The 16,032-nt window shown below is 44.5% G+C and overlaps 2 protein-coding genes across 4 annotated transcripts in view; one reads left to right on the plus strand and one right to left on the minus strand.

Annotated features, from left to right (window-relative positions):
• The window catches only part of focad (focadhesin), a 38,781-nt gene extending 29,771 nt beyond the window's left edge, over positions 1-9,010 (plus strand). For 2 of the 3 annotated variants that reach the window (XM_084451949.1, XM_084451950.1), the window contains exons 32-43: positions 314-385; positions 857-959; positions 2,151-2,231; positions 2,798-2,926; positions 3,346-3,461; positions 3,868-4,128; positions 4,497-4,586; positions 4,760-4,937; positions 5,707-5,804; positions 6,364-6,615; positions 6,871-6,946; positions 7,606-9,010. In XM_084451949.1, coding sequence (XP_084308075.1) covers positions 314-385; positions 857-959; positions 2,151-2,231; positions 2,798-2,926; positions 3,346-3,461; positions 3,868-4,128; positions 4,497-4,586; positions 4,760-4,937; positions 5,707-5,804; positions 6,364-6,615; positions 6,871-6,946; positions 7,606-7,679 — 1,530 coding nt within the window. In that variant the 3' untranslated portion in view covers positions 7,680-9,010. Of the gene's footprint in view, positions 1-313; positions 386-856; positions 960-2,150; positions 2,232-2,797; positions 2,927-3,345; positions 3,462-3,867; positions 4,129-4,496; positions 4,587-4,759; positions 4,938-5,706; positions 5,805-6,363; positions 6,616-6,870; positions 6,947-7,605 lie in introns of those variants that run through there. The other variant, XM_084451951.1, reaches the window with a different exon arrangement.
• hacd4 (3-hydroxyacyl-CoA dehydratase 4) lies at positions 8,599-15,660 on the minus strand. Its single transcript, XM_084451954.1, has 7 exons — positions 15,422-15,660; positions 11,068-11,174; positions 10,841-10,968; positions 10,336-10,448; positions 10,100-10,206; positions 9,027-9,161; positions 8,599-8,718 (listed from the first exon to the last, which is right to left on the minus strand). The coding sequence occupies exons 1-7, from the start codon at positions 15,424-15,426 to the stop codon at positions 8,639-8,641; spliced, it is 675 nt and encodes a 224-aa protein (XP_084308080.1). The 5' UTR covers positions 15,427-15,660; the 3' UTR covers positions 8,599-8,638.
• Positions 15,661-16,032: the final 372 nt, after the last annotated feature.

A 16,032-nucleotide genomic window follows, 5' to 3' on the forward strand; every position in this document is an offset into this window, starting at 1 on the left:
ATAAAAAAGAAATAAGCTGTCCATCTGTTGAATATGCAAAGTGTGTAATAGATAATAAATACTTATATAAATAGAAATACATTTACTAGTGCTCTAAAAGATTTGTTCCAAAACTGCCCTCAAGATGGCGCCAAAAGTCCACAGTAGTTAATCCTACATACTTTACACTCTCATTCACTGGAACACAGCTTAGGGCCCAATTGGCATCCTACAGCTAGAACCCGGTTCTAGTTCTCCTGGTCTGGTAAAGAACCTGTTGGACAGAATGAGGACATGAATGCCTGACAGTGACCGTGACCTTCTCCCCCTCCAGCTGAAGAATGAATCGGAGCAGTCCTCTCAGCAGCAGAGCCGGCTAAACGAAGTCATACGAGCTATAACACAGGTAGTAACTGGCTATAACACAGGTAGTAACTGGCTATAACACAGGTAGTAACTGGCTATAACACAGGTAGTAACTGGCTATAACACAGGTAGTAACTGGCTATAACACAGGTAGTAACTGACTATAACACGCACTGCTCTTATTGTGGTAGTTAAACGGATAGTTCACCCTAGTTTAAAGTTTAAAATCACATAATTGTTTACATTGACCACATTGTAAAAGGCTCATTATCTCAATCAGAGTCATAAACACATTTTAATTGCAATGTCAAGATTTCCGATCTCTTTGAAAGAAAGGAAACCAAATTATTTGTTGAATAAACATCTTGATTGAAATGTTGCCTTAATCCCGGTAGTCAGTTCTGTGTGCATGTAAACATGGTCATTAAGATTGACACGCACCCAACAACAGAAGTATCAGATATACCAGAACACCTAAAAATTTGACTTTTTTTCTTCTTCTCTGTTTTAGACGATTAGTTTGTCGGGCGCCATCGGGCTGCAGTCTAACAGCGCGTGTCTGGTGGGTCACCTACACCTGGCCCACATGTCCTCGGGTCACAGTCGCACGGCAGGTGAGCAGCGAACCGAACGGGGTCAAGTCTGGATCACCAAACTATTCAGAGAAAAAACAGGTTTCCAACTCCGAATGAAGATCTGTCCAAAGTGCAATCGGACAGACTTGTGATTGAAAAACATGATTTATGCAGTCTAGTCTTCATCATTCTGACATTGAAAGTCATTGTGCACATTATCCAGCTGGCCGGCAAGGTGGTTCATTTTTTAACATCTTTACTTTTGATTCAACCTGTGTCTATCTTCACTTTACTAGTTACACGCAGGGCTGGAAATTAACACCTGCCACCGGCCAAATGCAGGTAAAATGTCCAATTGGCGACTAGATTTGGGAAGGCTGTCTGAAAAATATATATACTTGGCCGGTAGATTTTTTCATCTACAGCCCCCTTGGCAGGTGACTCACCGTGAGCCAAAAAGTTAATTTTCACCCCTGGTTACACGTATCATGTATCTGTACTGTTACTGTATCCCACCCGGCCAGAACAGATACCAGAGCGTCTAGCGTCACTGCTGCTAGCTAACACCTGCACAGCGGACGAGTGATTGGCTCACACCAATGCATAAATCCTGGACTGGCATCTCTCTTGAATGTGTGGGGTTTGCACTGTATAAATGATGCTCAATGACAAGCATTTCATTGCTTTTGCCATTCACAATGACCCATTCACAATGACCCATTCACAATGACCCATTCACAATGACCTAGAAGTGAGAGTTTGGATTTTCGAAGTGTCAGGCTGAACTGCGCTGACATTCGTTAACCGTCCCCTCCCCCCTCCCACACACACACACACACACACACACACACACACACACACACACACACACACACACACACACACACACACACTCTCTCTCTTCCTGTGTAGCTGACTTGAAGAGGAGAACTGAGTAGGTCTGTCAAAATAGCAAGAGAGAAACACAAGACTTGTTTGGTACAAATGTGCAATTTGTGTCTGTGATAAAGACCAGTTCATTGTAGACAATTCATGATATATGCAGGTTGAAGAACTGGGTCATTTCACGTAAAATTGCATCACCTCTTACAACTCCTACTGAATTACAGTCATCAGTACATCTCCCTCTTTCTCTCATTCTCTTTCTCTCTCACTCTTCTCTTCTCTGATTCGGTCATTCACTCAATATCTGTTTTTCTCTTTCAATTTGTTTCAATTTTTTTTTCTCAGTACCACAAGACTTCAGTTACCTCTCAGAGAGGAGCGTCGTCAGATCCCTGGTGGACTACCTCATAGAGGCAGGAAGGAAAGGTTGGTCTTCACTCCTCGGTCCCATTATCAATATCAATGCGAACCTTCCAAAACTTCCCGTTTTCATATCAGTCATCAGTTCAGATGCATGGAGTCCATTGGGCAAGCAATTGACGATATATAAATTGAAGTAGGCCGCAAAACTGTCGGGAGTCGGGTGCTTGAATGTGAGGAAAGTAGAGTGGTGGTCGCATAGAACGATAGTCGAGTAGAATAGTGGAGGCCTAAATTAGACAGAATCAACAAATCGGGGCGTTCTGCGCTTGCGCTGACTTGGAGATGCTCTAACAGCCTACTGTAGGCTACACATCGTTCTGCACCCCAAATATGTATTTTATCAATGTTGTACAGATTATATTAGTCTAATGGGAAAAATGAGAATTCTACCACAGACCTCTCTGGAGCTAGCAAGCACACGCGTATTGCTCGAAGGGCATGCTGTACATACAGTACGATGGCCACTCTCTGTCGTGATTGGAGAGGATAACCTTCGGGTGTCATGTGTTTACAAAGGTCGGTCCTGTTGACGTACTGATCTTGCGTCTCTCTGCGTTGCTCTTGCCCAGGCCCAGAGCTCTTCCACCCTGGAGCGGTACAAGCTGCCCTGGGCCCTCTGGCCACAGCAGGAGAGAGTTTCCAGTACCCGCCTGTCAACTGGAGCGCCATACTTTCCCCTTTGATGAGGCTCGGCTTCGGTGTGGTTTCACACACACACACACACACACACACACACACACACACACACACACACACACAGACACAGACAAACACACACAGGCACTGAGTTTGCACTCGGAAGCAAATGCTTGCTGCATTATACAAGCATACGCATCCACACACTGCACTCACTCATACTTTCCCCTTTGATGAGGCTCGGCTTCGGTGTGGTTTCACACACACACACACACACACACACACACACACACACACACACACACACACACACACAGACAAACACACACAGACACTGAGTTTGCACTCGGAAGCAAATGCTTGCTGCATTATACAAGCGTACACATCCACACAACTGCACTCACTCGCACCCTGTAACATGTTCTAGCCTGGTGAAAGCCAAGCGATGTGGAAGTCAGTCGTGCTTTTCTGTATCCCGCAGGTGAAGAAGTCCAGCATCTGTGTATGGAGCTGGCAGCAAGCCAGGCCCAGTCTTCCCAGAGTGCCTCTCTCTTCCTGGGGTCCTGGCTAGCCCCACCCCTGGTCCACGGCCTTTCGGTGCGTTTGCGGCGCATTGCAGGAAATAAAACACGGGCCTACGAGTTTGCGACCTAGAAACGACACGAAACGGAATTAGATACCGATTCTACTGTACATCCACTGTACGTAGAGAACAGTGCTACTTCATGGGAAGAGGGAAACATACTGGGAATGCTACTCTTCTGCTTTGGTGTCTGCCTTCTATTCAACCAAAAAACAAAACCAGGGCGCAGTGAACATGTCGTCCCCCACCCATGATGCATGTTCCTTTGTGGCAATGCTGGAGTGGAAACGGGGGGATTTCTTTTTGAATGAATGTGATTGACTGACCTGTCAGAATCCTAACACAGTAGCTTTTTAGAATAGACTTGTTACGGAAGCCGTTCCCCGCGATTAGACCCGACTCTCTCCTCTCTGTCCCCAGTGTCGCACGCTCAGCCGCCTGTACGAAACCCTGGGCACGTGGATGAAGCACGTGTCGGAGGACAAGCTCCAGACGTACGTGGAGACCCTGGGGGTCCAGCAGTTCCAGCGGGACCTCCGGGCCCAGCGCCCGGCCCTCCGCCTGGCCCTCCTCGGGGGTCTGGCCCGGGCCATGGCCCTCCCCAACCCCCCCAACGCCTGCTGGGCCGTCCTGTGCTCGGCCACGGAGAAGATCTTCAACCTCCTCCCCGGCCACATACAGGCAAGCGCCACAAAAGCACCCGCGCAGTAATGGAACAATGTAATAACAATGTACTGTAATAACGCAAATACATCCATGATGTAAACTCTCTCGCAAACTAGGGATTCTAAAGAGCAGAACGACTTGGTTGATGAGTTCTCTTTTATAAATCAGTTATTGTATTGTATGTTACTTTAGTTTTTGCTGAATATTAACAAAGCTCAGTTTAAATGAGTTGATGATGGTGTTTGATCATCAAACATACGAATCCTCAAAAACGTGCTGGCTGCGCCCTATTTACCTAGCCGCTCCGTCCTGTTGCTATGACAGCGCCACAACGTGGTAGCGTGTAGCGTTGGAAACTGATGTTTAGAAATGCTCTGTTGCAGGACGACGAGGTGGACCTGTACGTGGGGATCTCCAGATGTCTGTCTGAGTTGTCCGACACAGAGATTGACCGCATCGCTCATGTTACAGAGGTACTGTCTAACACAGCAACATACAACGAACTGAACATTTAGTCCAATCACGTTTACACTCCTTCATTACCACACAAAAACATGATTACTGTTGCATCTGGCTTGTTATGTTCTTGTGGTGTTCATTATTTTGCTGTTATGTTAGTTACTGCTTTATGCCCCCCCTCTTGCAGACTCAGATGGAAAAGACAGGCTTCACCCTGGCCTATCTGACCTCCCAGGGACGAGTGCCCCTCCTGGGCATGAACGACGTCATCGCCGCGGTGCTGCGTGGTTGGCCCAGCCACGGGGTGGGCTGGCTCCTCCTCCAAACTTTCCACCAATGCAGTTTGGTCTCCAGCCCCCACACAGGTCCGCCCAAAAGGTTTTCATAGCTGTGGTAATCACTGCTTACAGCCACCTTGTCTAAGGGTGGACGGGATTTTCAACCAGGGACGGGGTCAAATTATGACGCTGGCAGTGATGACGGAAAAATGTGCTGAAATAAAGTGCTCAGGAAACTGAGTGCGGCGTTTTATTAGTGACAATTGGATCCTGATGTGTTGTTGTCGAAATGTGTTGTTAAGACATTTAATCACTGGCTGTCAGTGCCACATGCATTTTTTTTTATTTATGTATTTAGTCTCATTTAAATTAAAATTTGATTTTGTAAGAGAGATCTGCCCAAGAAAACAGCACAAAGTTACAGACACACAATTACAACAAACATGATACAGTACATTGCTTTAGTAATAGTAGTAATAACAAAGATTTTTTTTAAAGACACCACATCAAGTTACACATTGAAGGCAGGCAAGATTATTTCTAGCAAAGTTACCACTTATGGGTCAAAAACATTATTTCATTTTCCTCCATGACCCTAGCTTTAAAACCGTTTAGTGAGACCAGCTCCTGCAGTTTTATAGTTCTTTGAAGCTCATTCCAGGCCAAAGCCGCAGACGACCAGAATGCTTTTTTGCCAGACTTGGTCTGAATCTTCGGTCAGCAAGACACTGTTTTGAGAACGTAGCCAATAAATGTTGTTCTGCAGGGTAATGAATGAGCAGAAATGTATTCAGAACATGTGTGTTGTCCACTCCCTTTTCATGTAACAAATGTGCACTTGTGTGTACTTTCCTAGGGGTCTCCAAACGGATGGAGTGGCTCCTAGAACTGATGGGACTCATCAGAAATGTGGCGTATGGAGTCACTGTTCCTAAATGTGGAGATACCAAACAGGTTTGTCCTGGAGTCTGGTCTATGTTAACGCGTTCCAGCTTGTGTAGACATAAAGGTGCTGTGGTATTTCTGTGTGTGTGGTGTTGACAGGGCAGAGTTCACATAAAGGTGAGGTGCTTTGCGTCGCAGTTCAGTTTTCTGTTTAAAGGGGCACAGTCACGTTTGTTTCAGTTGATATTATTTGGATTAAATGCTTAAATTCTGTGTGTAGGCTTTTATAAAATCGTGGTCAGTGTAGCCGTTTTCTATATATGGGAAATACGGAAAAAACGCGGAAAAACATCAAAGGGCAAACGCATCTAGTGGCTTCACCCTCGCCCTCTGAAGCTTTCCTGCCATTTTTCCGCGGTATTTCCCATTCTGTATAGGAAACGGCTACACCGACAGTGATTTTGGACGGCCTACACACAGAATTTAAGCATCTAATCCAAATAATATCAACTGAAACAAGCATGACTGCTCCTTTAATGATTTGCGTTGGAACGTTGCTCTTGGAGGAGCTGAGAAGACTGGTACATGTTTGGATGAATGACGCGAGTCTAATCCATGTCCCATACAGGCCACAGATTTCCTCATGCAGGTGTTTGCCGCAGCTGTGGTCTCTTGGGGTGACCCCTCCATGCCTCTCCTGCTGGGAACCAGGGCCCAGTGGTTTCCATGGCAGCAAGGATCCAGGCCGCCCGCTCTACCTCACACCCTTTATGGCGAGGTGTCGCTCACTGAGCAGTGCCTTCCGCTCTGCCTGCTGGGATTGCCCCCGAGTCTCAAGCTGCTATTGGCCAAAGAGCCCTGGAGCAGCCAATCACAGAAGGTTGGTCCTCCTCACCCACCAACCGGACTTCAGCATCTACTAGAACCAGACTAGAATCAAAGCCCCGACTCTAGATATTTAAGTTCAAATTCAAATGCCAAATGCTCTGAATACACTTCTCATTGTCATTCCAGAATAATTAAACAAAAAAAAAGGTTATTCAAAGATCACCTTCTGCTTCACAAACAAGCAGACATAAAACAGATGTATAAAGGGGGAGGAGACTAATGACATGAATTGTGTTTTTTGTATCAGTTCATCGACTGGCTCTTCGGCATCATAGAGGGTCCCGACTCTGGCTTGTCAGCGACGTCCATCAGCACTGCCAAAGGTCAGAGGTCAAAGTTGGGATACTTCTGATAGTAGAGATACATGCCAGTCATTTTCAGTTATGTACCCGACTCAAATCATGTTCATTATCTCTTGGAGACCAGGGTAAACTGTTGCGCTTTTCTTCCTTAGTTAGCTGCAGGTGCGTCAGTCTCGAAAAGAATAGGATAGCAAGTATGGAAAGACTCGCACAGCACAAAAACTTTAAAGAAGACTCCTTAGACAGGCTAGAAAAACAAATCTTTATTTGATCATCTTCAAAAAAGTGCAAAGGTGCTCTGTTTTAGTAAAAGTATATTCTATTCTACAATGCTACTGTACTGTGTTTTAGTAAAGGTATAGTCTATTTTACAATGCTACTAGGTGTATTTTACAATGCTACTAGGTGTTTTAAGGAAAGTAAAGTCTATTCTAAAAAGCTACTGTGTTAGGATTCTGATAGGTCAGTCAATCACATTCATTCAAAAAGAAATCCCCTGTTTCCACTCCACCATTGCCACAAAGGAACATGCATCATGGGTGGGGGACGACATGTTCACTGCGCCCTGGTTTCGTTTTTTGGTTGAATAGAAGGCAGACATCAAAGCAGAAGAGTAGCATTCCCAGTATGTTTCCCCTATTCCCATGAAGTAACACTGTTCTCTTTTCGTCCGCGCGCAGCTGCCCTGCTGGCTCTGAGGTCCTCCTCAGAATTCAAGAAAAAAACGGTGTGGACCAGAGCGTACGGTTGGTAGCCCAGACAGAGGCCCCGTCCCACCCCGCCTTCTCTGCCCACACGCCCGTCACGGACGCCCGGCAAACCCTTCACCAGCCGGAACACCGGACATTCACACACGCCGCCTTCACCTCACCACGCTCGGCGTGGACGTTCACGGGGGGGCAGCAGCCTCGAAGGCTCAGCGCAGAGGTGCCTTGTGCGCTCAGAGGAACTGCTGAGGAACCCCAGGCTGCATTTATCGCTGGTTCTTCTCCTGTCTCTTAACTGTAGTTAGACACGGTGTATTCCCTACTAGGTCTGCCATTTCTGCGACCCGCATCTTTAACAGTAGTAGAGGTGAAAGGCAGTCTAATATTTCTGGTTATCGAGGAGACAACTGTTACTTACTGATGCGCCCTCAGTGTCGCTCGTGAGAGACTGTCATTCTGCATAGTGACGATCGCCAGTTGGCTTTGAGTCTGTTACTTCCTAAAACCTGGCAGAAACATGCCTTCTCACCGACTTCAGTGTCAGTTCTACTGAAACGTCATGCTAAACACTTCTTTTGCATGTTAACATGACATCACCATTAAACACTTGAGAACATGGGTACATGGCTGTTTTTTATGATTTTATAATTGTTATGGTCGACTCTAACCTCTTGAAACAAGCTACAAAGACTGTACAGGCAGTAGGACACATCTTAACAAATAAGATTTGGGCCTTTAAAAAAAAAAAAAAACTATTACTTTGTATCCAGGGGATAGCAAACATAAATTTGTTGTCCTCGGTGCTCATGAGTCATGCCCCCCCAAAAAAAACAAAAAACACTTGCCTCTTGACAATGGCAACTTCCTCTGGCGGTCAAAAATCCACATGTAGTTTCAGCCCTGTCTTCTTCATTACTCAGAAACAATAGATAGTTCCTCGATGTTGAAATACTGTACTGTACATAACGAGGCATACTGTATGGCTTGGGTACATATCCTAAAAAAGTCATTTTCTTTTCTTCTTATTCCATTTGTCAAGCTGCCGTTTCCTCTCCTTCACCATCTGCCCCACAGTCACACAGGCACCTAGAGAGAGAAATAACAGGCAGTCAGCAGCGTGGTTATTGACAGGACTAGTCTATGGGGTAAATATCCAATGATGGAGTATTTTAGGGTCAATTAACACTGTATAATGGTGCAACTATAAACCATACCATAAAAGGTGCAACTATTTAATAACTTAACCTTGCAGCCTGAAGCTTTTTTTTCTACACATGTATTTATCTTCCAAGAGAAGCTTGATACTTCCAACTGATCCTGTCTGTTTTCTGGACCAGTATCTACAGCACATACATACAGGCCCTGATAAAGAAGTCTAACTGATGGTCACTTACCAACTGCAAGAATGGCCAAATAGACCTTCAGGGTGGTGGTGAAGTGAACATTTACCGCCGACACAGGTAGCGTGAGCTGGAATGAGTATGTGTCCGTGGACTCAAAGTAGGGTAAGGCCTGGTAAACTGTCACACCTGGAAAAGACAAAGGTCAACTCTTTAACAGTATCACTACCTGTGAAATTAACTCACAGTACCACTACCTACAGTATGACCTCAACTATTTTAATAGAACCACTACCTATGAATTTAACTCACAGTACCACTACCTACAGTATGACCTCAACTATTTTAATAGAACCACTACCTATGAATTTAACTCACAGTACCACTACCTACAGAATGAACTTAAGTCTTCACAGTACCACTACTTCCACAATAAAGAATCTAATTATTTACAAATGATACTAAGGTGCCAAGTTGTAATATTTGATTCCACATAAGTTGATAATGTGTTCAAATACAGTATATGCTTATTTTTCACTATAGTCGACTTGACATGGTTGGCATAAATCTACAGCTACCGTATAGCCGTTAGCTAACAGCCTGTCCTGCACTGATACAGTAATTAATAACAACAACACATGATATCGCAAACGCCCTCATGTCCTGAAGCTGGTGTATTTTCTCCTCACACACTTCCTGAGTTCCCAGCACTGTCTGGCTCATGTGCCAACTCATTTCCTGTCACTCATATTTCCTCACACAATGCACACGATAGAGCATTCTTGACGCAACACACAACTCTAAACAAATCCAAATGCTGAGGCCTCATAGTTGTCAGTAAGGAATTAAATTATGTGACTAGTTATTAAAAGTAATATTTAGACATTCTCATTCTAAAAATCAATCACATTTAGCTCTATACTGTGTCAGTCATTAAGTAGTCCTATTTAATCATTAAAAATTCATCCTTAACAGTGCTCAAATGTTTTAGGGTGGTAAGGTACAATTCATTGCTCATTGTTTTAATTTGTAATCACAACTAAACAGAATCTTTCTAAATGTGATACACTTATTTCACAGCTATTTCACAGCAATGTATAGTTGAGTAATGGAAGCATGTACTCTACCTTCTGATGCGACTGAGAGCACGTAGACAGGGATGCACAAGGTGTATCGAGCCCACAGCATATCGAAGGAGTGAGTACCCATGATACACAGGAGTCCATGGGGATACCTAAAGTACGAATGGCAGACAAAAGGATGTTGCAACCCTCTTATGACCTGCTGACCAGTACTGATTTGAATTGTGGGAAATTCTATATCATATGAAATGATGCGGAATCAAGACTGGTCTATAACTAACCTCAACAGATCCAGAATATTCCAAAGAAGAAATTGCACACACACTACTGGTTTACTCTGCATTTCTTCTACACCAACAATCACCATAAACAGCAGGAAATTTCTTTCCATCACCTGGAAAATGAAAGGATGCTTAACAGGTAAAACATCACCATCACCTAACAGGCATAACTTATATCACCATCACTTACAGGTACAGTATACTGTAACTTAAATCACCTAACAGGTATAAGTTACATCACCTACTGTAATAGTTGTAACTTATATCACCGAAGATGTATAACTTAAATCACCTAATAGGTATAATGTCCATCACATGGCAATAATTGAAAACGAAACCTTCCCTTTGATGTTTCATGGTGACCACTATAATGTGCTGGTTAGATTCATCATAGTCCTTTCAGTGTCATCTACTGGGCTCAGTGAATGTCGAGTGGGGAAGGATACGCTTCGTGATATCTGAACGGAACCCAGTCCTGTAGAAAGTTAGATGGAGAGGAACACACCTGGAAAAATCGTGGTAGAAACCGTCCCTCCTCGACGCCGTCGGCGATGTGGAAGAGCTCTAGGATGGACAGCAGCTGGCACAGACTCATCACAACTCCAACAGAATAGAACGTATCTGCCACGGCACCTGAAAACCAGAGCGGTGGTTCAGAGTCACACTGTGGCCCTGCCTCTCAACACGTGTGGTCTGTAATAGTGGCGCAGCAAGGCCCTTTGATGACTTTACCTCGACCAAAGGTCAGGAACCTGGCCATCATGTTTGAAAATATCCACGTGTGGCCGCAGAACTGAAATAGATTATACAGGAACAGGTAAACCAGTCTGACGCTGAGCCTGAGGAAGGAGAAAATAAACACAAAGAAATTATTTGAATGATCAAAACCTTTTGAAGTCCTTAAAATAAAATCTTGACAGCAGACCACATTATGGACCATAGACCACAAACTACATTGTGCAGTAGCCCATGTTATACTATTATATAATATATAGTTTATACAAGTATATTTTCATTTATTGTAAACATGTTTTGCCTCTAAGCTTTTTTTCTTCATCATAATTTGCCTCTGGGGATGGACAACTCAATCATAGGCCTACAGAGGTATTTCTCCAAATGGGGAACTTATCTATTCCCAAAACGTGCATTGAGGGGATAGACATTTTAAGCAGGTTACAGTATATAAAGTATTATTATTATTATTATATGTAGGTTATATATTATATACAGTAGCAGTATGCTGTACACTGTAGCACGTAGTATAATCTATGAGTCCATGGGCCAGACCAGATTCCGGTACCACTCATGGTGGCAAAACATACTCATTTTTTTTAAAGATCCACCTCTGTAGATGACCTTTTGGTGTGATAACCATGCCTGAGTGGTACAGTAGCTGTGTCACAGTAACCAGCTCATGAAGTACCCGCCCTCTAAAGTAAATTACATTTTAGACGCTGGTGCGTATCCTAGTTTGTCTGTGCTTTGTATCATTTTAAAAGAGACCTTCTTAGCTTTCATTCAAGCTCAGTTGTGAAGCTTTCTCACAATATAGAGCACTTAAGCTGTTCAAACCATCAACGTCACATTTTTCCACAATTTGGACGAGAGTAACCAAGAAGCACTACTGTACACTGTGTCACTCATCAAACTGCTCATCTCTCTCATCATCTGACTCCTCAAGTTCAAAGTCAGGTTCTGGATCATCCTGCGGTGGATGATCCTGAACGTGACATGCACGTCTGTGCAGCAGCCATTTTGCATGAACACATACGTATGTTAGCAGCAGCTCTCCAGCGGGACTGAAGGCTGGGGCAGCCAAAGGCAACGGCCGACGTTGTCAAGAAAGACTGTCAAGCAGCTAAGGCGGGGCTTCACCTGAAATGTTTCTCTTCGCATACAAAAATGACTCTTAAACTCCTCATCGGAGTAGGCAGGGACCACATATTCCACAAAACGTTCGATATGTGTCGTTGTTGGCCTGTTAACGTTATTTACAGCAAGCAACAACATCTCCTCCTCTTCCTCCTGGATATTATCCGCCCCTAGTACATTAATAAAATCATCATTGGCCACTGCCTCCTCCACCAAAACATTGAATAACGCACCTGCTTTTTGCATAGCCATTTTCACTGAATGTTTTTGACATACTGTATGACAGTTGATCAGCGCTCAGAATGAGCGGAAAGTGTTTTTAAAATGCGCTCGGCGCTCACAGTGAGCATTCTAAGCGTGAGCGCTGTTACTTAACGTCACCCACTGTTCCACCCCTAGCCTCTCTCAATCCCCTCCATTTCTCTGACCACTATATCATGTGCTACTCCCTCTCCCTCTTTCCCGTGCTTCCTCCACCTACCCACATGGTTACTACCCGTAGCCACCTCCGCTCGCTCTCCCCTACTGACCTTCCCTGTTTTGTTCTGTTACCTCTGCCCTCCCTGCCCCTGAATCTTTCTCTCTCCTACTCTGATACTGCTACTGATCTCCTCTCTACTCTTTCCTCTTCTCTGGACAATCTCTTTCCCCTTCCCTCTAGGCCAGCACGGCCAACTCCACCTACCCCATGGCTGTTGGACTCAGTGCGTACTGATAGACAAAGCATAAATGGAGAACAGGCAAACTCCCAGAGGACCTTAACTTCCTAACACTTCTTTCCACTTTCTCCACCGCCTTATCCTCTGCTAAAGCTGCTTTCTTACGCTCAAAAATTCTAACCTCTTTGAAACCTACTCAAAGCCCCACCCCCTACTCCCAACTCCTCCCATCTCCCTGATGATTCTGCCAACTTCTTTGACAAGAAAGTTAACAATATCAGATCCTCTTTCCCTCACCCCCCGGTCAACGCTGAACGCATCAACCACACCTCTACACCCTCCTCCTCTCTGCATGTCTCACCTTACCCTACTTTGCACCTCTCTCCCCTAACAAAGTCCTCAACCTTGTAACTTGTTATCTACCTGCCTCACCACCTGCTCCCTAGACCCTGTCCCCTCCTCTGTCCTTCAGTCTACTACGCCCGAACTCCTTCCCTTCCTAACCCATCTCATCAACACATCTCTTGTATCAGGATGCTTTCCCTCTGCTTTCAACACACCACCTCAAGCTCAATCTGGACAAGACAGAACTGCTGTTCCTCCCGAGGAAGGACTGCCCGCACCGTGACCTGACCATTACCATTGAAGACACAGTGGTGACACCAACTAGGAATGCAAGAAATCTGGGTGTGATCCTGGACGACCAACTGTCATTCTCAGCTTCCTGATCTACAACATCGTCGCCCTTTCCTCACTGACGAAATGGCACAGCTGCTCATCCAGGCTCTTGTCATCTCCCGCCTTGATTACTGCAACTCCCTCCTTGCTGTCAGGAGGAGTCAGCCATTAAACTCCTGGAACTTGTCCAGAAAGCTGCTGCTTACCTGGTGTTCAACCACCCCAAGTTCTCCCACACACCTTCACTTCTCCGTTCCCTACACTGGCTCAACGTAGCAGCTTGCATCCAGTTTAAAACTGGTACTAGCCTACAGGGCAAAGAAAGGAACATCTTTCGTCTACCTCCAGGCCATGCTCAAGCCCAACACCCCCTGCCGATCACTACCTGCTACCTCAGAGCGATTGGTTGCCTCGTCACACCGAAGCCCCTGTAGTCGAACGGCACAGTCACAGCTCTTTTCTCTCCTGGTCCCGCAGTGGTGAAAGGAACTGCCCACTGACATCAGGACAACAGAGTCATTGCCAATCTTTCGCCATAGGCTCAAAACTCACCTCTTCAAGAAGTACCGGATCCTTCCTATTAAGCACCTATTGTACAGTATTTATATTTTCTACTGTATGCATGAAGAGACCGTCTCTATGGTGGCAGCTGGCTGGATTGTCCCCTTTTGGTGCAGAAGAGCTGGTCAAATGGACTGACAGGCATAGACATGCAGGTTACAGACCTGCAGGAAGCAAACACTGCAGGATGATCCAGAACTTGACTTTGAACTTGGGGAGTCAGATGATGAGACGAGCAGTTTGATGAGTGACAGTGTGGCGATTCTGCACTTGGTTAGCCTTGTCTAAGTACACACAGAGCTTGATAACAATAATGTAACCTTCACATTCCCATCACAAATGATATACTGCATATGGGATTAATGTATCACTGACTAAGTATACATTTCAATGCTATTTATAATGTTGTTATGTTTATAATGTTGTTTATAATATTCAAGTAGTTCCTAACCTCACTGTGGTATTCATTATTATCCTGTATTTTCATTGTGTATTTCAACAAATGTATAAAGACCAGTTTGTGACCTACTTTGGTCTAGTTACTGTAGTTTCTTAGCAATAATGTCCTTCTAATTTAAGGCTCACAGTGCCTTGGGTGCATTATACATTTCCTGAATCCTTCGAGTCCTGTAAGTATTCCCGTTTTTGTGTTTTGTGTCACTGGTGTCCCTAGATGCCACAGGGCAAAAAGAAAGTGTATAGTCAGGCGAAAATTCTGGGAAAATGTGTGACGTTGACAGGTTTAAGAGCTCAAGTGACCTCTATATTGGTCAGAAAGATTCACAACCGAGCTTAGCTACCACTCAGGAATGGTTATAGCCTTACCAAAATAACATCTAGACGTGGATCTTTTCAAAAATTATAGGCTTAGTAGCTTAGGTTGCCACCTTGAGTGGTGCCGACAAGTGAAATTGTGGGCTCTGGTCCATGGACTATATCTTAAAATGTAATAGGCTAGTCTGCTTGACTCCCGTATGCCACAAGCAAGTAACCTACTGCACCTAGGCCTATTATTATTAGCTGTCTAGGTGGCCTAGTTTATCGTTCGAAACATTTTTTATAGCAATCACTAAAACTTGAATCCAAAAATTCCACGACACTCTTGACACATTCCGTTGTATCCTAATTATGCTAATATAATTACAGTTCCCAGCGCACACTAAACCTTGCATCGCAAATATAATATCGATAGCACATGTTTCATGGTTAAGGTGTGCCACACATGACTAATATAGCTATGCGGCTAGATCAAATTCACATGCAAGAGGTAACGACGCATTCTGGAAAAAAGCGCCATTGCACAAGGATGTTCTTACCTCATTGTAGCCTTATTGAAAACGAAACTTTGAAAGAACTTCTTTAAAGTTTCCTGATATCTCAGGAAGACTTCTAGGCTGGAGGAAGTCGGTCGATCTGACGTCAGGTGAGCTCCTGTTCCCTCGCCCTATGCACTCCCCCTCGGTTGGCGAGTCCACGTGGAGGCCGTGCCATATTAAGTGCCATCTGAAACCAATTAGCGCCGAGTGGAAGTGGCTTATAACACTTATAACACCCTCGGTAGCGAGTCTGCACCGATGCATACTCGATTCACATGTGCAGCTGTGTTTATTGTCCGAAATGGAAGACACGCCGTACAAATGTAAGTTCCTCACAAATTATACGGCATCTGCATTGTATTTCGCATCAAATTCCGTTCTCCAGTTCAGAAAACGGTAGATTATGTTCATTTGATTGTAATGTAAAGGGGTGGATATTTACCGGGACTGTTGTTCAGACTAAACAGCTGATCAAACTAATAATGGAAAATGAAAAGTTTTCCACAAAAAAAAAGAAACAGCACTAAAGAAGCTTAGGAGTAAGCATTATTTATTTACATAGGTTTAGTCCATGAATGGCCTGCCACTCACCACAAAACATCTTTTTTAGA

The sequence above is a fragment of the Borostomias antarcticus genome (genome assembly GCF_949987555.1).
Source record: "Borostomias antarcticus genome assembly, chromosome: 17".
Taxonomy (NCBI): Eukaryota; Metazoa; Chordata; class Actinopteri; order Stomiiformes; family Stomiidae; genus Borostomias; species Borostomias antarcticus.